A 21923-nucleotide genomic window follows, 5' to 3' on the forward strand; every position below is an offset into this window, starting at 1 on the left:
AAATAGGCCCACCGGAATCAATTTTGGGCTATCGGAACAACATTGGCATGTGGAAATAAATTTGGGCTCGACCCAACAACAAATGAGCCAAATTCATTTTATGATGAAATAATTTGTCACAATTGTCATGCCACATCAGATTTTGTCCATCGTGGCAAAACAGTAGGAGCCAATTTATGATGCTTCTGTTGATGGTTTCGTAGGCGTCATAGATACAATGACGCACCAAAATAAGGAGCGTCACTAGTCGCGGTTTATGATGCTCAATTAATGACAGAGGTTTTTTGTCGCTTGAGTGTCATAAATCATGATTTATGACGCAAAAATGTGTTTATAATATTTTTTGGTTCGTCGTAGACAGGAAGATTTCTTGTAGTGTAATCAAGCTCTCTAGAGGTATTCTCCGTTGCCAAGAACAAATGCATCACCTTAGACCACCTAGTGATAGCACCAGACCTTTTCCATCTATGTGATCTACATTGTTAATGCAAGCCTTTCAATATTTACAAGCTCTAGACCAACATACACTTTTAGAAGAGAATGACTGGTAGACAAATATGTGGGGAAATGCTCAATTTGATTAGCAAAAGCATGTGCCTACTTTATAGACCACCTACATTCAGAAGATTCAAGTGAGTCACTCAATAATTTCACCACCCGCTCCTTAAATAAACGATCTTCCTTAAGTTCATTTCCTCTCGTGTGCAAATGACCAAAGGTATGAGTGAGAGCAATGTAAATGATGATGAATTCAACTCTAAATCCCCCCCCCCCCCCTCATGATAAATTGTTTGAATTGATTAAAGACAAAAAAAGCCTCAGGGAAGTTCAATGTCATTAATGACATTCAAGCTACCTTTGTCTCTAATTATTAAAAACTTCTTATCAAACTCAATTTCCTTGACAAGAAGCATTATTAGCTTAAGTCTAAACTTAAGGACATTGAATCTCAACTGAACGCCCCAAGAAACCATGTACCCCTTTAATTTCAATCATGCTTCCACTTGTTATGATAATTTGATTGATATATCTCCCTCACCTCTACGAAATGAAAATTATGTTAATAATATATTAAGGAAAATAATGAGCTAAAGCAAAAAGGTAGGAGCTTGGCAAGAACCACTTGCAAGAGTAATAACAAACCTCCTCAAGATAACCATGAAATCATAATGACAAGTTTGTGGAGACGTCCAATGCTAAGCAAATCAAGAAGAACAAGAAGATGAATCTGCACCAATACCAACTACAAGAATAAGTTCAAGAGCAACCACTACAATATTAGGAAGTTGGTTGCACAATAGGTTGGAGGAAACAATATAATAGGCATGGAACTGGCTGATTTGGGTACCAAGAAAGTCAACTAAAGCATGAAGGAGTCTCAAAATGTTTGGGTTCTAATAAAAGCTTGAAACGCACCACTTAAGGATGATTGATTTGGAAACTTGGCTCCGGACAAGAAGTGACGTTTTAAACCTGATTCACAAGTTTGAGCAAGTTGATGAAGAATATTGATCATCACATACCCCAGATCCCCTGTTCCAAACATAGTTCAGGTAATATGTAACTAGATTTCAGTTCGTACAATTCTTTTACATCTTTGTTTAGGCTTGCATACAGTTCTTTTGCACCTTATACCTATGCTCGTCTAGGATTGCAATCAATTCATTTGCATCTTGTACCTATGGACACAGATTTGCATCTCAACTACATTTCTGAAAAGCCAACCCCTGCAAAGAACTAAGTGTTCAACAAACCATAATTTTCCTGGGTTTCATCCTGCTTATCGGAACTGAGCATCTTGCGACGGACACCTTTAGCATTACAAACCGACGACAGGTAACAGCCACCAAATGTCCACCCCACAGGAATCCACCAACGCAAAGGTGCGCTAACTCATTTGAAGGACGATACCACAGATTAATATTTGTACGTATAAGATTATGGTGTTCAACAAAGTATACTGGAGAACAAAACTTCCATTTCTTACTTTGTTTTCTTCAGTAATGAACATATGTACATCTGTTTATACTACTACCAGGGAAGTTGGTAGCTGGATGCCTGCATCAAGGGATGAGCGAAGTATGCACCCAAGGTTAAAGATGTGATTGCGAAATAGGGTAACCGGAAGAACTCCTTGTAATAATCTTTGGGCAGTTTCTGCCGTCCATCAACGATTGCAGCGAAAGGAACAACACTGGTTCTCTTCTTCAGGACTTCAAAGGCTTCACCATAGCGTGATGCCAGCCTCCTGTCGCCGTTCCAAGCACCAAACAGGTGGTGGCCAATCAGTCCAACGGAGGCTGCGACAGCAACCGAGTTGCCAATCCATAGTGTGTGAGCAAGGCACCAAATTACCTGGCCAACCATCTATACAAGAAACAAAGGCATGCTATTCGTCAGCGGTATAGTAAACTTCCATGCACTTTATAGAAAAATTTCAAAGAACAACCTACCTGTGGATGTCTGGTGATTCGCATTATTCCAGTTTCCCACATATGCAATTTGGGCTTGTCTACAGCTGCCACTTCCAATAGATTGAAAGTAGATGGATAAAGAAAGAAGAAAGAGATGAATGATGAGAGCCAAACAAGTTCATGGATGCCAGTGATGCCCTGAACTTGCCACAATTGAATGCCATCATAGCGATGATTTATGAAATATACCTAACAAGATACAACAACGCTATAAGATGCACTGAGATTCAGTCATTGAGGTACAATCTATCTAAAGGAAAAGAATGGCAAGTACTCACAATAGTAGTAACTGCTAAAGGCAATGAGATTCCAGCAAACAGCACGCGGTAAGCACGCTCCCCTATTATTTTTTCCCCGCTTTCCCGTAGGCTTGCCATACCACTATGGAATACAGCAAAAATGATGGTAAGGACCAACATAACAACCTGAAATGGAATTGGATATGGTCAGGATATTCATCTATTTGATTATACAAGAAATCAAGTAAATTGAATCGACGAAGGCAGCAGCAAAGCAAAAGAAAAGAAAAAAGCGAAACAATAATAAAAAAAAAGAACTGAATGAAGGAAATGAAGGAATACAAAAGCACCCTGAGTATAAAGTCCCAAAACATTGTCAACGGAACTGTGGTTGTTTCTAAACACTGAAAGGATTAACATGTCAAGAACCACGAAGCTCAAATTCTGTGCATCTCCCACAAGTAACAACATCAGGTCTACAGTATTATCAAATGACCATGGGCAATCCAGGGTAAAATGGATATGGGAGGGAATAGAATGGCCAAACATGATGTGTTTGGGTGCGGACAGGAACTGGTGTGTTGATACCCTTGCCACTGACATCCTACATAATGAGCTTGACTTTCCAATACCTGGAGGCCCAAAAACTAAATTAAAAATAAAACTCTCAAAGGGCCACTGCCATTGAATTACTGTTAGTTTTTTCCATTTATGTCCAAGAAGATGGGAGAAATCTTCAGTATTGGCATTTTTCTGCACCGAAGTGGAATGGAAGACAGGAAGAGAGGGATTGTATCTCACCTTATGGCAGATTATCACCCAGGGGAAGAAGCAAAAGCAACAGCAGGTATCAGTTGGTGGATTGTCATGTAATGTCACTGTTAGGATATCTGGAACTGTGAAAGGGCAAGAATAAGCATCCCCCCAAGACGTTATGGTTGCCACAAGATCACCATGGTGGTGGGGGAAGAAGACAGCAGATTTTCAGGAAAACAAGATAGTGGTGCGGTTTTATGATGCCAGCTGCCAGCTCAATAAGTTGCCACAACTTTGTTGAGGTCAAACCTCAGCAGCAACTCAAATCAAAACTAAGGGGAAAGGAGGAGCATGACAAGGGTGCTGTGTAGATGGCAACTTTCGGAGCAGAAAGAGCACTTGAGAGGAAAAGGAACATATATGGCTGGAGCAGTGGAGCTGAATAAAGTTGCAGAGATGGGGAAGAGAAGAAAGCTTCAAGAGCAGCACAGCCACTTCTAACCCCTCACAGACAGCACTAGCAAGAAACTTGAAGCGCAAGCGCTTTGCATAATTTTTATCTTTTCCAATGTTTGCTTTCAATAGAAAAGGGCCATTAACAACTGCCCCAGCCTGAACATTCAAGATGCGCAGGTGACAGGGCTCAAGCCCTGATCCACCAGGCTTCCCCCTCTGTTTTTTGCAACAGTATTTGCAAGCTGATCTAGGTTGCAATGGTACTTCCCTTGATACCATGCAACACCACTGATACAATTTGAATTTTTTAAGTTGAACTGCCATATTTGGTTTCTGGAAAGTGGAAAGTTCAATTAGGTACGTCATGCAAAAAAAAAAGATTGTATTGAGCAGTTATTATTGCATTGGAGAGATTGCCAGCATTAAGGATCTTCTTTTTCAGGTACATTCACAGCAGACTTTTCTTTGGAAAAAAGAATTGACCGTCAACATAGTTACAGTGTTACACAGCGTGCATACTCAGGAATTATCATAACCATTATAAGAACCATGTGCTCCATTATATAGTAAATTACCTCAAACCCAGAGTTTCAACAACCCGGCAACAAGAAACCCGGCTACCCTTCCTTGCTGACAAAGTTGAGCTCATAACTAAACATAGCTTGTCAGCAATCTTGGTGTTGATATGTATTCCACTGTTAACTAATTGCCACCCCAAGTTGCCGAGCACATTGACTAAGCAGAGTTGCGTAGCATGAAAAGAAAACCTTTGGACATGTTATCGAGGTAAACCATTTGTGCTAACATTAAAAGTCTTTGCAACTTCAACATTAGCAGACCACTTTGATCCTGGGAAGCATCATTTTTAATTTTTTTTATCACTGCATCATTTTTAGTTGTTGAAAGTTCTGACATATATCAGGATCTACATTAGCTCGAGCAGAACGGAAGATGCATGGGACAGACTCCAAGCATCACATTCAGTAGCCACATATCAGCACAAAACAAGTTTGCATAAAAGGAGGACTCAAAAATGAGCTCCCTGTCACAGCGTACATGAACAGAAAGGACAATTGGATAATAACAATTAAACCAGTAACAAGCCAACAGTAGCCTTAGCTGTTCCAACAAAAGCACACCAGGATTATCCCAATCCATCACAAACACTAGAACTGGAGTAGTAGGCAGGAGACGGACACCACGAAATTGAATGAAATCCTCTGAAGTTAAGTAAGGAGAAAGCCCTGTAACTAAGCGGGCGCACCTCGTGGCTGTCGGAGACAGAGGCGACGGCGTCGAGGAACTTGGTCCCGACCCCGGCGCCGGGGTCGATCCACAGCACGTTGAGCGCCCAGAGCACGGCGGCAAGTATCGCGGCGAAGTACGCCCACGACGCCACGCTCTGGTCCCCGAGCCGGAACGCGGCGGAGTCCTCCCCCACGAGCCCGCCACCGCCAGCGTCCTCCCCTTCCCCCTCCGCCAGCCCCGCGCCCGCGCCGTCCTCCGCGCCGCCCCCGACGGCCCGGGCGCGGGAGAGGAGGAGGCGGGGAAGAGGGAGGAGCGGCGCCAGGGCGGGGTTCAGGGAGGGGCGGCCGCCGGGCGGCCGCGGGAGGCGGGGGAGGTGGAGACGGCGGCGGTGGTGGAGGAGGAGAGGTGGTGGGGCGGCGAGGTGGAGGCGGAGGTGGGACGCCATGGCGCGGGGAGTGCGCGTGCGGGTGGAGTGCTGGGCTGGCCGGGTGGTGGAGTGGGCGGGCGGTGGTGGGAGCTGAAATGGGGCAGCGAGGTTTAGAGTGGTGGTGGCGGCATCTCTGGGGAAGGGATGGGCGGAGGATGCGGTGCGCGTGGGATTTGGAGGGTGGTGCCGGTGCGGCCGGCCGAACGTGTCGGCTTCTCATGCCGCTAGTGTATTTTTAAATTACACGTCGTTTAATTTTTCTAGATTTATACATTTTTTTTTCATTTTTAAATATAGTGTATATCATACCTGAATCTAAAAAGTTAAAACGAATATAATTTGGAACGAGGAAGCAGTACGCCGGAGCACCCGCGGGAAACGAAAAGGTACAACGAGCTCTGCATTTCCCTCTCAAAAAAAAAAGAAACCATGATCTTACCTAACAAATCAAAATTAAATCTTTGGAAACTAATCATAAAACACGTTTTACCTAAGATGATCACTGAATTCTTCATCCAAACAAACTTAATGTGTTTCCTTGTTAGCCTCGCAGCTTTGATTGTCCCAGTGGCAGTTGCTTTCTCTTTACTCTGGAGTGTTTGATTTGTATTACCATGTCAAGGTAGGACCCATCAGAAAAACTCGTTAACTTAGCTGAACATCGTCTGAAATGTAGAGCCGTAGCTGCATTTCACTGATTTTGCGACGGGCGATCACCACTTGAGGCAAGCGCTCCAACGTTGGCAATGCAAGAGTAGCAGCTACCTCTCCTCTGCTTCGTCTTGTAAAATCACCAAGCTGTACAGAAACGTTACTTGAATTTTTAGACGTGCGCAGTGAAACATTTGAAGATTTCGATGTCCACATCGAAGTTTATATAAATGCAAGATCACATCAGGTCTCCAAGAAGCACCAATAGGAATTGGCCGAGTGATAAACAAAATTTCATGGTTAGATCAGATGCCTCAGGCCGCAACCGCGCTCGGCGTCTCTTATTGCAGAAATAATTCAGTGAGTAATGCATAGATTACAATTATTACATAGAAGGCAGGGTATTATTTCCGCTGTTTTCAACATGCACACTTGCGCAAGCAGCACGTCCTGCCCTCACAACCTGCCCAAAAAGGAAGAAGAGAGAAAGGAAAGAGAGGAAGAGATGTTGCATCCCCAGTACAGTCAGTTTGGTAAGCTTTGTCCACCGCAGGTCACCTGTATAACTACAACAAAGGGATCAGGGAGTGAGTGTATCTTGTGTGTATAGGTACGGATAAATAAGAATGGTTACCCCATTTTTATTTTCAGAGGGCAAACGGGCACCAGGGTGGGGTAAGCAAGAACTTTTTCCTGCCTGATTGTGATACACGGCAAAGCACGGGATTACAGGAAGCTCAAAACAGCGGAGGAAGGATGGGTGAGGACCTGTACAGCTTCAGCTCTTTGAATGTGTTGGGATATAATTACTGAAGAGACAAGAATGGGAATAAGCATGAAGGAAGGCTGAGGAGGGCGGCTTATGATGCCTCTCTCTCAGTGCTTCCATTGCCGGAGGGTATTTGCTGGGAATCAGATTGGGAAATCCTATGAGACCTTCCGGACCCTCCGTCAAGCAATCTTTCAGAATGCCCTGGTGATGATGCCAACTGGTAATGCATGGTTGGCGCATCACCTGTCGGTGAGGTTGAAGTTCCATACATAAGGGTTCCCATAGGGTGGTCAAATTTGCAATTTGGACCAAACTTGCAGATGCCGTAACGAGAATAGAAGGTGCAGACAGGTTCTCCCTGTTAGCAGCAAAAATGCAAAAGGTGGTTAGCATATAAGTCCACAGGTCTTACTTGCAGATTTACTTAAACACTCCAAAAAGTACTTGTGAATAAGATTAAAAACAGGTCATGTAAAGAACCAAAATCCAGTGACGTATGTACCACATGCAATCAATGGCTTGCCAAATGCTTGATAACATGAGAGTATAATTGGCAACAAACTCATAGAACTGACATTTAGAGGAATGGTTGAACAAATTGGAAATTGCTACTACTGCACACTATATGGGAAATGCACTAAAGCAGCCCATAAACAACTGAGTTCGACACACTAATTTTAACCAAATATAGCATATTTTTCAATTGGAAGCTACAAAAGGACAAAATAGTTATTATTATTGAGTTCATTGACATCAGGATAACTAACTGATTTGTTTTGCAGAATGATAAGCTCATAAACATCCTAAATCTTAGGTGAGAATTTAATAATAGTCTAATGGAGATCTTTAGTTTCTTTTTTACTGTAAGTACCTTCTGGTTAAGTTTTTACCTTCCCTAGATTCCACAATAGCTATCTCAAGTTCATCACTAATTTCAGAGAAGTAACACAGATTAGAAAATCTATCTGTAGATAACTCGATGCTAGAACCTGCGAAGATTATAAATTTTTTTTTGCATCTCTACGTTCTTCACGGCACCTTAACTTTATTTAACACAATGTCAAAGCAGTTTATCTTCGCATTGTCATCATTTCATAATAAAGATCCAAGCAAATTTTCACAAACATCTGAATCCATGACAAAGTCTTCAGCTGTTAGTTTGAATACTTTTGAAAGGGTTAGTCCCCAAAATCATATCATTTACCCAAGCTCAAGGACAAAAATAATAGAACATACACACAGGAAATTTGCATTATTTTTTTTCAAATGAAAAAACAATATTACCGGACGAAGTGGAAGACCCAATGGACTTAATGCACAGTTTGGAGCAGGAATCAGCCGCTCCTTAGGGTGATTAAACTTGCAAACAGCACCAAACTTGCAGTCTCCGGTTTTCATATAGAACTGGCACTCAGGCTGGTCAGGTCTTTCAGGAAATATGTTCTCGCCTTGTACTGCGTAAAGTCCAACAGGAACAGAACCTGCTTGGTATGATGGATACATTCCATGTTCACCCATACCAGTTGTTTCACTTTGATGTGAGCTAGTGTAGTATTGATTGGTTCCAGGTGTTCGTTGTTGGTCATCCGGAGAAGATGAGCCCATTTGTGCCTAAGATACATAAATAAGATGCTGACCATGTATAAGTTCCAGAAGAGGAATACCAAATAGAACTGCTAGTAAAAAGCAATTGAATTACAGATGTCCCAAAAAATTATTGCACATGGCATGGAATTGCTTTTGATCACAAGGAATAAAGGCTCATGAGAAGTATCAACTGAAACTTGTCTGCAATAGGGGTGTAGACAAGCAGGTTTCAGTAGTCAGGCTAGTTAAGCACAACTGCAAGCAGATCACACTAGATGGGAATGGACAAGAAGTAGGGGTGTAGACAAGCAGGTTTCAGTAGTCAGGCCAGTTAAGCACAACTACAATGTTTTGATTGTACCAGATGGGTAGAACAATTCAGAGGTACGACGGAGGAGTGACAAAAAGTAGTAGACATTACTAAGACCATAAATTGGAGTCTCTATTGGTAAAGGGGCAGGACAAATATTATTATCAAGTAACTTATTTACCAGTTCCTAGATAAAAAAAAATGAAGATCCTTGCCTCTGATGCACTGGAGGTCACTAGTAAACAATGCTAGCATAACACATGACGAATAGTGGCCGAGTTATAGTGCATGATAAGCATTTCACAGTAAAATGCCTTGTTACACGCTGCCATTGGTATTAGTACCGCTGTCAGCATAATAAATATAGAGAGAACACAAAAACATGCGTCAACATAGATGAACATCATACAGGTTTCACCCAAGAAAAAGATTCTATTGAAGTATGAAGAGAATGGGTTAAAAAACATACAGCATAAGGAGTCCACCCGGGAACCTGAACAAGGCCCTGGGGAACAATCACTTGTGCGTAGCCTGAATGACCAGGCCACCGAGGACTTGCAATAAATGATGCAGATCTTGACAAAGTCCAGTTAGTAAGAGCCCCAGGATAAGCACCAGGAGATGTTGCAGATTGCCCAGGTGAATAAATAGAGCCGCGTACAGCAACCATCGTATTGGAGGGCGGTGGATGATGAAACTTACATGTGCTTGCAAATTTGCACTGCCCTGTTCTCAAATAATAAGCACATTCCTTCTCATTCTGCAGTAATAAACTGCAAGTGAATGAAAGCTAATCATGCAGACAAGCTAAGAGATTTTAGGGGAATTATTGTTGAACAATGAGCAATTGAGCAACAACTAAAAACAAAGGAATATCAGAACAAACCGGTCGTATTGGGTAACCTAGAACATTCAACTGTACTCGTGTTGCAATTGCAGCCTTTTCTCTGGGGTGATGAAATTTGCATGTTGCTCCAAACTTGCATGTCCCGGTCTTCAGATAATACTGTAAATGAATCGAGTATATTAATATTTGTAGGACCATAGTTCATCTAGGCCCAAATTGAAAGGCCAATCCAATCAAAAGAGTAGTCAAAGCACTGTGGAAGATTGGCCATTTGATTCTAATTCAATTTTAGTGCATAGCAATGGAAGGTAAATGAAAAAAAAAATGTGCCTACAGAGAGAAAAAAAATGTGCCCGTTTGGTTACATTTGCTTATTTTTAGCACCAGTCACATCAAATGTTTAGATACTAATTAGGAGTAGTAAACGTAGACTATTTACAAAACCCATTACATAAGTGGAGGCTAAATGGCGAGACAAATCTATTAAGCCTAATTAGTCCATGATTTGACAATGTGTTGCTACAGTAAACATTTGCTAATGATGGATTAATTAGGCTTAATAGATTTGTCTCGCCATTTAGCCTCCATCTATGTAATGGGTTTTGTAAATAGTCTACGTTTAATACTCCTAATTAGTATCTAAACATTTGATGTGACACGTGCTAAAAATAAGCAAAGGGAACCAAATGCCCCCTAAAATGGATTATGAATTCTACGATGAGGAAATGTTTTATAGGAGTTGTAGGCTAAACAGCAGGGCATACAGAGGAATATTTGATAATTTTCATAAAGCTAAGCTGAATTATTGATTAACAACCAAACTGTATCTAAAAGCATTATTAGGAGCTTGGCTAAAAAAAACTTGGACATGTAAATGATCATGCCATTCACCCAAAACTTAGCTCAATTCTTCCTGTTGCATCTGCCTCTTACCAAGAAACATGGTAGTGCAGCTTTGAGAAACGAAAACATGGATGCAAAGGATACTTATTATAGAATTATTACTTAAAGCTGTTTTCTGTGGACTAAGCAGGGAAATCAAGCAAAATGCCTGCCTGCCTGCCTGCCTGCCTGCCACAAAGAATCATCTAGTAACAACACTGAAACACCATATATAACATAAGATTGATGAAAACCATCAGAAATATTTGTATTCTGGAAACTGGCTAATTTTAGTCAATCGTACATCACATGGTTTCAAAATTTTAAATGAAGACAAAGGACGATCTAGGCAGCCACTTAAAAACTAAAAACTCACTTGACACTCAGGTTGACCAACTCTATAAGGATACTCCCCTTTCATCCTTGCAGCAGCAACAGCCTAATTTAACCAAAAGTAACTGAAGTCAAGACCACAATTAAAATCAAGTAGAAAGTAACAACGGATAAAATTGAATGCCTTTAAAATTAGAATAAAAGCTATCACAATTTCGCATACAGTTAAAATGTAGGGAGCTTCATCAAGCATAGAATAAGAAAGGAATGGAAAATATCAGTTTCCTTTTTTTCTGAATGAAACCAGGAGGGAAATCCTAAGCTAGAATACTTTGTGTTCTGAAACTAGCAAATTGCCCGTGCATGGCAACGGCACACCAAATCAAACAATTACATAGTTCATGTAAATGGTGTCACAGAGGAAGCACAAATGACAAAACATGTATATGATTACTGTTATGTGCAAATGAAATAACAAATAAGACAGCTAGCAAAATTCCCAATAATCAGACTCGGGGGCAAGGGTGGGTAAATAATGCGAAGCTTATGGGCAGAGTGGTGGTGATGGCAGCCACACCATCACTACCAACTCAATTTTTTAAGTAGTAAAGATAAAGATATTTGGCAGAGCATAGAAAATATGGCTGGCTCAATGCATCAACTAAAAAATATTATCTTTATTATACGAGTGCAACAGTTAAGTCAGTGTACACATAACCATGTAATATCAGATAGGAAATGTTAATGAGTAACAGAAAGAAGAAAACGATGCATCGCAACATCACCTTGCATTCTTCAGGTGAACCTAATTAAGGAAAAAATATTTCATAGAAGTTCATGACTAATCAAATTACATGGCCTCATTCTAGACCTCTACTGTAATAGACAGATCACAACTTCAAGGTTCATTTGTAATACAAGAAATGAACAAAAGACAGATTTAGTTTAATTTGCATTTTCCATCACTAAGGTACCATGCATTAGAATATCACCTCTTTAACAAACTAAATATCAGTAGTAGTAACTTCAAAGGAAATAACAAACTAAATATCAGTAAAAGCAACTTCAAAGGAAATAACTATTATATTGCCCTAATTATCTTAGTTAAGCTATTTGGTTCTTCCAAACATGGTAGAAAACAAAATAATAGAGTTGGAATAATCCATAAAGATCTCAAGGGACCCTTTCAGAAGTATTAAATTATGAGCCTACATAGCAACAATGGCCAAAGGGGTTAGAAGAAGAATGGAAACTAATAGCATCACAACACCTAAGAAGTAACTTTCCAGAAGTCTATAATATATTAAGGTATAGAAATGACAATAAATTTCAATACATTGCAGACAAAGGTAAAGTTTGGGGCTACCAGCTTCCTGTTTGGCGGGTGATTGAACTTGCAGGTTGCCCCAAATCTACAAAGTCCAGTCCTCATATAATAACTACAGTCAGGCTCTCCAATTCGCTCAGGGAAGGGACCATGTTCCATAGATTCTCCTCCTCCTAAAGTCATTTGCCACATGGCCTCTGCAATCATTAAGAATTTGCTTTAGCGACTAGCTATTGCTCTACATATTCACAGCTGAAAACAACATCAGCACAATAAAGAAGCCAAAGAACTTCTACATAAACACTTCCAGTGATAATATTGGCATGAAGCCATCCATTTCCAAACTCTATAGGGTGTTCATATCTTTTATCAGATTTGTACAAGATGGAGTCCAACATGCTAGTCAACAAAGTATATTGTTTTCCTCTGCTTCCATTGATAATATGTAATAGCACATTGAAACACGTACATCTAATTTCTTAGTCTGGCACCCACTACTTATACTGAAATGGAAAAGGGACACTACAGACAAGAAAAGTACATGGCACCAACACATGTCCAAGTGCACTAGACAGACAAATAATCAATCAGACTAAAGATCATGACTGATCCAGAAGACAAAGAAACATGTCACCAATTGTGTCAGATGCCAGACTAAAAAGAAAAGATTTCCGCTGCAGATATAATTGCAAAGCTTCTTTGAAACCTTTTCAGACCCAAACCAACCTAGTTTGACTAACATGGAGCACAGATGATAGAGAGCACTTATCATTCGGTGATGATCATAAAAACAGCTGAGCGCACTCATACGCCTACCAAGTTCTAGAAATACTAACAGGTGAAAGTGCAACTAATAATCGGAAGCAAAAGCACCTGCACAAACAAACTAAACCCGAACTCAACTCTGTTCAAGAAGATAATAATAACAATAATAACTTGGTTCTGGGCATTCAGAGCATCATATCATAACTGAGACAACCAGTCCTCCCGATGCTTGAAGCAGAGGCAAATTACCATCAGCACCTCATCCAACAGCTGAAAAGGCAGGGTGGTACACCATGCCATCTGAGTGGAGGGCAACAGTAAATCCACCAAAGGGTGTCACCTTTAGCTAAAAGTCAAGCATCTGTCTGTTTGTCCCCTAATTCTTGAAACTGGAACTGTAACCAAACACATTCCAGTATTTGGTACTTCCTTCTTTCAGCAATCAAATGAGGAGCGCAGACTCTGCTTTCCCCAGGATTCCTATGCTTACAGGTGCATGCCCCAGTGTTACTACCTTGAACCCAAGAGACGCAGATGAGGAAACCTATGGACAGGAGAATTAAAATTTTGTAACCCCAACCTAGCACGAAGGCACAGACATACAGCATTGAAGCCACCGACACAGAAGAAAGACAACCGACAGGTCGAGACAACACGAAGCGACGATCTCGAATCAAGCACCAAACCGCCAATCTTAACCCACCGAATTCCAATTCAACCCAGCTCGATCGATGCACCTTCCACTCGGACACCGAAAGCAATGCCGGAGCACCACACCCGCAGCAGCGCAGGATCGTCGCAAGCGCGCACCGATCCCCAAAGCCGCTTGATCAATTCCGGGCTGCCGAATTCGGCGAAATTCTCCGCAACCAAGCCGAAACCACGAACTAATCGCCTGCGTCCGCACGATTGACGACACGCATCGAGCTCCACGGTGACCCTCACCCCGCTCCCCTGCACCAACCCCCGCTCCCGGCCGCACGCCCGCACGCGCGCGACATTGCACCGCCGGCGCCGCGGCACCCCAGCGACGGCACGGGGCAGCCGCACGGAGGAGAGGAGGGCCAGGCCCCCACGGCTGGAAGGAGAGTAACCGGCGCTCACCTTCCGCGGACCCGTGGTGGTGGGGCCCGATCGCGACGCCCGCCGGGGAGGAGGAGGACCCCTCCCCGACCCCGGTTCCCCCGCCGCCGCCCGCTCCAGCTCCCGCCGCCGCCATCAGGGCCTCCCCGGCATCAGATCAGAGGGCGCCGCGAGGGAGTGGAGTGGGGGAGAAGCGACGCGAGGCGAGAGGAGGAGGAGGAGCGCAAGCCAAGCGGCAGGCGTCCGTCCATCCCGGCTCGGACAGCCAGTCGTTTTTGTTCCGCGCCCACCTGCACCTCCCCCGTTTCTCACCCGCGCGCCCCCGCAACTGCAACCGAAACCACCCGCGGGCGCAAATTCCCGGGCGCACCAAGGGTGTGCACACAGCCACGCAGCTGCAGGAATACTTCATTTATGCCACACCAACGAACTATAAACACAAAGTGCATTGCTTCGTATGCCGATTTTGAATGTTGCTTCCCTTTTTGACAACTAAAAGATGTGTATAAATTTTAGCTCTATTGGAGCCCAACGGATATTTTTAAATCGAGATACGTTCGGATATGGGTCAAATTTTAGGATAGGATGCATTGATGTGGTGGTGTCGCGGAACCGCGTTGGCGGTGGTGTGTTGCTTGAGTGGAGCACTTATTGTTGTGGATGGATGCCATGATTGTGATGCCACTAAGTCCTTGTTGGCTATATTTGTGCCACACGGTGGTTACCCATGATATGGTTGGATATGGTAATGAGTTAAAGTAAGAGGGGGAGCAAAGTTATAAAATGTAAGCTTTGTGTGTGTTTCCACTATTTTTAGTGGTACATTTGATAGTGTTGGTATGGTTCAGATAAAAAGGACAACGGTCTATCATAAACTGCTACATTTTTAGTGTTTTATACTATGTATGTACTATTCTAATTCAAGTCATGTTGTAATTGAAATCATGTCCACCTCAAATGGAAAAGGGAAACAGAGCAAAGGGGTATCTTTGATGCATGTAAAAGATCGTGTGCTTTTGAAAACTTTTTCTTTAACATGGACACCTTTTATTCATGGTGCTTATATGAAAGGTCTATATGAACATAGATCCTTCTTGGCTGCTCAAATTTACTGCCAAACAAGTAACTCACATGAATGAATGAGATGTGGGCATATAATACTCATCTAGGTATTCCCAAAGCAAGTTTTTAGGTAAACCCAATTGAATTAAATTCTACTTAGATAATTACATTTTTGGGAGTAAGGCTCTCTTTTCATATACATGATCTTCATGAATATAAGCATTTATTCACTTTTCATAAATCAAACTTTTTAAATTTGACTGATAATACAAAAAGATTCATAAAGATTGATAATGTAAAACAGTACTACTAGATTCATCATAAAACAAACTAATATGTAACTCTTACTATTTAAAATAATTTATTTTATAGATATTGTTGATTAAAATTTAAAAATGATTTAAGATAAATCTAAAAGTACTTATATTTGTGAATCGATCAAACGTTTCACTGGACTAACTTTTTTTGTTGGATCGATCAAACCAGAAAGTCTTCCTAACTAGCAAAGCAACACCGTATATGCTAAGCCATCGCCATCCTATGCACGATGCGGAAAGAATGATGTGGTACAATGTGCGTGGGAATCTATCGCTATCTGATTATGTGAAACTTGCTTTAAGCTAATAAGTATGGACAGCGACTCCCTTCTTGATTAATTAATTTTGGAAATCAAGTAGCATGTCCCAACAACACATTTTTCTTTTTGCGACTAATGGTTCATGCAAAACAGTGTTTGTGGATACTGAAATGCGCGCAGTTGAAGTTAATGGGCGTTCGGCGGAGTACTGCATGCTCAAGCTCCATATAACATGGTTGGAAATGTTCGTTAGCTGGTGATGGGCATCACAACATAGGGAGGGATGCATGATAGAGATGGGGTTTTCAATCCCTCCTCCATAATATGGTTAAGCTACATATCTTCCAGCCCTCAAAACCCATCTAGATTAAGTTCTTAACCACTACAGTTAGATATGAGCATTTTAGGTCTAGCCAGGCCTAGATATAGGGCTCGATTCGAGTCCACTAGGTTTTGGCCTGCCCACCCTTTCTGTAGTGCTAGACTTGGTCAGTGAGAACCAGATCTGAAAAAAAATTAGGTCGGTCCAAGCTCATCCAAACAATTATTTTATTTATTTTTTACTTAAAAAAGAACGGGAAGCCCGTCTGACAGCGCACATGGGATGATCATTGGCACATATTTTCAGTCCGAAATGAACTGTGCTTTTTTCAGCCCGACCCACGAAATAATCAGGTCTAAATAGCAACTGCCAACCTCCCACCACGGACACCATTTAATTTTTTTACACTTGATTAAATAATCTGCAAGCTTTATGACAAGATTTCGGATAGGCTAAGACGATCAGGTATATGTGTATACATGCTTGCACCCCACCTCACCCAGACTGTCCTTCGATGCAAAAGTTTCAACATTTCTTTATAGCTGATTCAACAATCAACAAATCCTAACTTAATATTTCGAATAGACTAATCACATGAGGGTTAGCTAGTAGACACTGCTTTGCTGGTTTGATCATGCATCTACTATAGCACAGATCTCAAATATTGGAAGATGTGTATGCTAAGTTCTTGCGAAAGTTGGATAGAAAATTCAGAGACGGGACAGGATGGAGAGCTTAGAACATCTCCAAGAGTGTCAAAAGAATAAAGTCTCAAAAACTAGTGTTGGGAGCATGCCAAAAATTATTGGGATGAAAATATACCCCTCCCACCAATGGTTCCAAAAAAAAAAGTTGATCCCAAAAAGACTCGATTGTTGTTACATAATAATCCATTTGTGGGTGTAACCCCTTTTTTTTTTCAGGCGTGAACATTGACTTGAGCGCTCAGTAACTTGCGGAAGTTTTGTTTTGTCTATCCATCATTTTTTTCATAGAAATGGGGGCACAGCGAGGAGGGGGGGGGGGTTGAATTTGGCTCAGGATGGAGTCATTATAATGCACACGAAAAAATTGGAAACGAGATTGAACAGCTATTTAGGTTGTTTTTTCACCTTTGTGTCCCCAAACTAGTTATTAGGAGCAAAATATCTTAAATTTGAACATATTTGGATCACACAAGTATTATGAAAATTCGGATGGTGGACAGTGATTATAAAAAACTAGATTATGTATAATAATAAGTTATCATGTTTTGATCCTAGGATTATATGAGTAATATGGATATGGGGTTAGTTGAGAAGCACAGTTGTATATAATGCCCTTAGTTTGGATAGGAAATAAGGTTTGGGGGGTGCGGTGCAATCTTCCTTTCCCAACCCATAATCTCCAAATAACTAGGTTGGATAGTAGGATTATTAGAATAAAGTTAGTTGGATTTTTATAATCCGCATTAAAATCCACCCGTTTGAATCGCTTAGTGATTTTTAGCTAGATTGTATAATCTTTATAGTGATCCAAATGGACTCTAGGAAGAGCTATCCATCCTATACAAAGTACTATCTTTTTGATTTCTCCTGAATTTTCTATCATCCTGTAGTAGTTTTACCAATTTTTTTTTTATCATTTTCATATACAAAGTAGCGGCCAGTGCCCCGTAATGGTAACCTCTCGTGCAACTGCCCTTATGCGAACAAGGATCGTAAAAGGGGGGAAAAAAACTAGGCTCGTATTGCTCCCACAAGCCACAACCAAAGCCTTTTCGTCCCTGTTGAGTTGAGATTTGAGAAATATCCAGTCTTGAGCTGGAAAAAAGGACCGACCTTTTAGGGGCACTTGCATATGAGCTTTTCGGGTGTGCGCTTAGCAATACAGCCGCCCATCGCCACCACGCGAAAAACGCCGCACGGAGACACGGACGCACCGAAGACCTCGCCGTTATTCCAAGGGAAAATTAGTTCCGTACACTACTTCGCCGTTACGTAAAATAGCACCGAAAGTGGAGACCCGTTCCGAAAAGTACCATTCCGTTACTTTTTGCAGGTAAAAAGGTATCTTCCTTTTCTGTTGGGCCACTGAATTGTCGAGCTTACCCTCGTATTAGTTCTTCTTCCTTGTGTTATCCCTTTACTCTCCCTCATTTAACAGTAGCATAATGCGACCCTCACTTCCCCATGACTAACACGGCTCCAGCATGGCAGTGCTGCAGGATGTGACGGTGGCCTGGGCGTAATGCCCGGCTACACGCAGCTGCACGAGCACGGGCACCTCATTTGCTATTTGCCCTGCTTGCTCTGCTGCTGTTCGCAAGGGAGGGGAGGAGCAGAGCTCGTGGTTGGCATGGGGGAGGAATCGAGAGAAAAAAAGGAGATGGTGGTTTTCGTGTTTTTCAATTGGCGGTGCCGTGGATCTGCTCTGGCGATTGCTGATTTGAGCTACAGCTGCTTGATTTTGTGGTGCTGCAAGAATCGATGGAGATATAACAAGCTGCTAGCCTGCTACTGGTGGATGTGCAGCTCGGCTCATGGGGAAGAAGAAAGGAGATGACCCACAGCTTCTGACCACAGCTTCTGCTTGGTAAGAGGGAGGTGGAGATGTGAGTTGTTGCCTGCTGCCCTGCTGAATGCTCTGGTGGAGAGGAAGCAGCTGAGATGGGATTTAGCTGTTGCTGCCGTGAAGAAGATAAGGGTAAAAATGACAATTCCTTTTACAAATGGTAGAGGAAAACATCATCTTAACTGCAAAAGTAACGTAATGGTATTTTCCGGAATGGATTGTCAGTTTCGGTGGTATTTCACGTAACAATGATATTTTTCAGAAGTAGCGATCTTTCGATGCTATGAAATTAATTTTTTCCACGACGGTGAACAAACTAGCAACAAATTTCCCTCCGCTCCGTTCCTACGTGAGCGCGCGTACAGCTTTCCAACCACCACTCAAACCCCGCACATCGGATCGCGGATCAATGGTCGCGGGAGGGCGACACCCCACCCCTCTGCGACCCAAGCGTCGCTACCGCCGCTCGCCACGCGCACGGCACGTGCCCACGGCTGATGTGGCCCGGACGCGATGCGGGGCACGTTGAAAGCAGACGGGGCCCATCCGGGAGTCCCACCCACCTGTACCCAACCTCCACCGACGCGTGCTGTCTCGGTTCGCTGATGGAGGGACCCGCTGTGACATCCCTAGTAATTAAAAGGCTAAATCAAAGAAACATCAAGAAATTAAGCAACAAATCAAAGTGTTGAGATTCAAAGCATCTCAAATTTAGCTACGTGTTAAAAACACCCCCTAAATGGTGCTCACGTGGGTAGAAAATAAAAATAGATTTTATATGAGAACTTAAATTTTGGCCAATATAAAAGTGGTAGATCTTTTTAAATTGAACAACTTTCATAATTAGTACTTTTTCTGATTTTGAGTGGAAGGTGCTCAAAAACTGGGTTAAAGTTCGGTCAAATTCAAATCAAATTCAAAAACAGTTTTGACCGGCGTTCTACCAAAGTTCACACGGTTTTATCTCCAAATCTAGTATGTTTTTCACTCATCAGCCTTTATAGAAGTTGGAGTCCATAGTTTGAACTCAAACTTTTGTATTTGAAGTTTTCCTCACGCAGTTCAAAATTTGAGGGGAAAACTGGCACAAAGAATCCCCTCGTGCGCCCCCCGGAACACCATGTGCGCCCAGAGCGCGGTCATCGCGCACGGCGAACTCGCCAGCACCACGCGACGCCGCTCGTCTGGCTCCGCGTCTCGCCTAACCCCCGACCGTTGAGCGACAGCACGAGCCCGGCAGCTACCCAACCCGCGCGCGCATGATTTCCCCCTTGGCACGCCATATCCTGCCCGTCCAACCCCTGGCCGTGACGCACGGCGTGCCGGAGCACTGCGCGCCACTAATGGCAACTCTCGGCGCACCCCCTCCTGCCACCACTGCCAGTGCACCGCCGTCTGCGCCAATGTGTGAGAAGGAGCGCCTGGACATCGCCTACTCATCCCGCCTCTTGCCGCTATAAAAGGACCAACTCCCATGCCTGCCGGCCACCCACACCAAAGCTCCGCCGTCGCCATTGAAGTCGCCTAGTCGAGCTCCCACCTTCGACCACCACCAGCGCCACTCAAGCACACCAAAGCCCTTCTCGACCCTCACTCCACCTTCCCGACCCCACTGCCAGCCTTCATCGCCGCCGCCCTCGCCGGAGCCCGAGTCGGAGCGCCGCGCCTGACACCTCTCCGTCAAGCCCCTTGCTGCCCTCCTCCGCCCTCAACCCCTATAGCGGAAAGGTCATCGGTGAACTCCTTGGCACTTCCCCGCCTTTAGCTCACACCCCCGCAGCCGGACCTCGTCGGATTTCCACCGCCGCGCCGCCGGTCAGCCTAAGGGCCACATTGCAAGGCCACGTTTTGTTCCAGGGTCCTAGGTGCAAAAATATAGGAGCCTCGCTGTGAGGTTCTGAAAAGATCAAGGGGTTCTGTAAGAGTGAAATTCAGATTTGATTAAAAATGCATTTAAAAGTCTGAAACTTGGAAAATGCTTAGAAAATTGTATAAAAGTGAGAAAAATGTGAAACTTGTTTTGTTGAGTTCCTAATGATGTCTAGTTTAATTTAAAAATATTTATGTGCATGTTACTGTCCTGCATCTAGTGCTATGATTTATTTTGTCTAAAAGTCATTAAATGCTTTATAAATCATATAGTGATCTAAAAATTGTGAAACCAATTTTGTTAGCTTCCATTTAACATGCCTGTTCCAGATTTGCAACTTGTGTTAATGGAATCACTGGTGTTCATACTGTTTTAAATCTAATTGCCTATTTACTATCTTAATAATGTTATTTGCATGATAATTAGTGGAAAATCGATAAAAATGCAAAATAAATTCTGTTAGGTTCTTGATGCTCATGTCTGACTAGCAAAAATACTTGTTCCTGTGAAATATGTGTTTTCACTACTTAATGAAAATACATATTCTTAATCTCCTTATTATTCGATAAATGGTTCTCACGCTCATAAAACCTTGAAAAATTCACAGTAGCATATGTTAGTGTTGTTAACCCTTCTGTAAAATTTGTGGAACTAAACCGATGCTATAACTCAGGTTAAAAATCATTCTTCATGATCTGCAATTTAACACTATTTGGTTTTTAATAAATTCTGTAATTGTCGAATACACCTCAAATTTTTACAGTAGATATCTTGTGTAGGGGAAAGCTCCTTTAAAAATTTCATGTTCATATCTTAATAGATGCTTCCTGAAACATTTATTCATATTGCATGCTAGTTTAATCATTAATAATAAGTACTATTAGGACTTGTAGGCTCACAAGTTATTAGTGTGCTTTTGTTCAGTGACATGATCACCCTTAAGAAGGTTGCTAAATAGGACCAACATGACACCACCCTTTTTCTTTTGAATAATAAGCTTCTAAGAATCTTATATGTGTACACAATCATCATCAAAATAAAATCCATGTTTTCTTCCCAACCAACCTTGTTTTGTGAAGAAAAGGAATGTTATAGGTGAATGTGGCCAAAAGGAAAGAAAGGTTTATAAACTTGTCTAGGTGAATGTGGTTGAAAATACACCCTATGCTTTTGCAATGTTTAACAAAATGCAACCTACATCATGAACGGTTATAAATGAAATCTTATGCATATGCATCTCGTGTAGAAGCTAACCTCGCTGACAGCACATAACGAGCTAGTCCCGGAAGCTGAAGAAGAACACTATACTATTGCATTGAACCTGATCGAGACGACCCAAGACTCGAACCTCGAGTCGGAAGAGCCCAAGGCTAACTTAGGAA

At 42.4% G+C, this 21923-nt stretch overlaps 2 protein-coding genes across 3 annotated transcripts; both read right to left on the bottom strand.

The window, feature by feature from the left end:
• Window positions 1-1958: 1958 nt before the first annotated feature.
• Window positions 1959-5765, bottom strand: LOC117848203 (15-cis-zeta-carotene isomerase, chloroplastic). Of its 2 annotated transcripts, none has more exons than XM_034729534.2 (4): window positions 5190-5751; window positions 2753-2899; window positions 2454-2663; window positions 1959-2367 (listed from the first exon to the last, which is right to left on the bottom strand). In XM_034729534.2, the coding sequence occupies exons 1-4, from the start codon at window positions 5616-5618 to the stop codon at window positions 2032-2034; spliced, it is 1122 nt and encodes a 373-aa protein (XP_034585425.1). In that variant the 5' UTR covers window positions 5619-5751; the 3' UTR covers window positions 1959-2031. The 2 variants fall into 2 exon arrangements, with proteins under 2 accessions (XP_034585425.1, XP_072148945.1); XM_072292844.1 differs by having other exon boundaries at window positions 2075-2389; window positions 5190-5765.
• Window positions 5766-6551: 786 nt separating this feature from the next.
• LOC117848202 (zinc finger CCCH domain-containing protein 66) lies at window positions 6552-14430 on the bottom strand. The gene is made up of 7 exons (XM_034729533.2): window positions 14179-14430; window positions 12349-12506; window positions 11026-11088; window positions 9807-9926; window positions 9390-9680; window positions 8308-8634; window positions 6552-7381 (listed from the first exon to the last, which is right to left on the bottom strand). Exons 1-7 carry the CDS (start codon window positions 14291-14293, stop codon window positions 7112-7114), a joined length of 1344 nt encoding a protein of 447 aa, XP_034585424.1. The 5' UTR covers window positions 14294-14430; the 3' UTR covers window positions 6552-7111.
• Between the last annotated feature and the right edge of the window lie 7493 nt (window positions 14431-21923).

The sequence above is a fragment of the Setaria viridis genome, chromosome 3 (genome assembly GCF_005286985.2).
Source record: "Setaria viridis chromosome 3, Setaria_viridis_v4.0, whole genome shotgun sequence".
In the NCBI taxonomy this organism is placed as follows: Eukaryota; Viridiplantae; Streptophyta; class Magnoliopsida; order Poales; family Poaceae; genus Setaria; species Setaria viridis.

Bases quoted from the DNA above. Each gene is read 5' to 3' on its own strand.
- LOC117848203 (XM_034729534.2), bottom strand. From the start codon at position 5,618: ATGGCGTCCCACCTCCGCCTCCACCTCGCCGCCCCACCACCTCTCCTC. The intron at 2,900-5,189 runs GTGCGCCCGCTT...ATTCCATTTCAG, and splicing joins CTGTCTCCGACAGCCACGAG to GTTGTTATGTTGGTCCTTAC. The intron at 2,664-2,752 runs GTGAGTACTTGC...GTATCTTGTTAG, and splicing joins CTTTAGCAGTTACTACTATT to GTATATTTCATAAATCATCG.
- LOC117848202 (XM_034729533.2), bottom strand. From the start codon at position 14,293: ATGGCGGCGGCGGGAGCTGGAGCGGGCGGCGGCGGGGGAACCGGGGTC. The intron at 11,089-12,348 runs GTAGCCCCAAAC...TGGTTAAATTAG, and splicing joins ACCCGCCAAACAGGAAGCTG to GCTGTTGCTGCTGCAAGGAT. The intron at 9,681-9,806 runs GTTTGTTCTGAT...TTATTACTGCAG, and splicing joins TAGGTTACCCAATACGACCG to AATGAGAAGGAATGTGCTTA.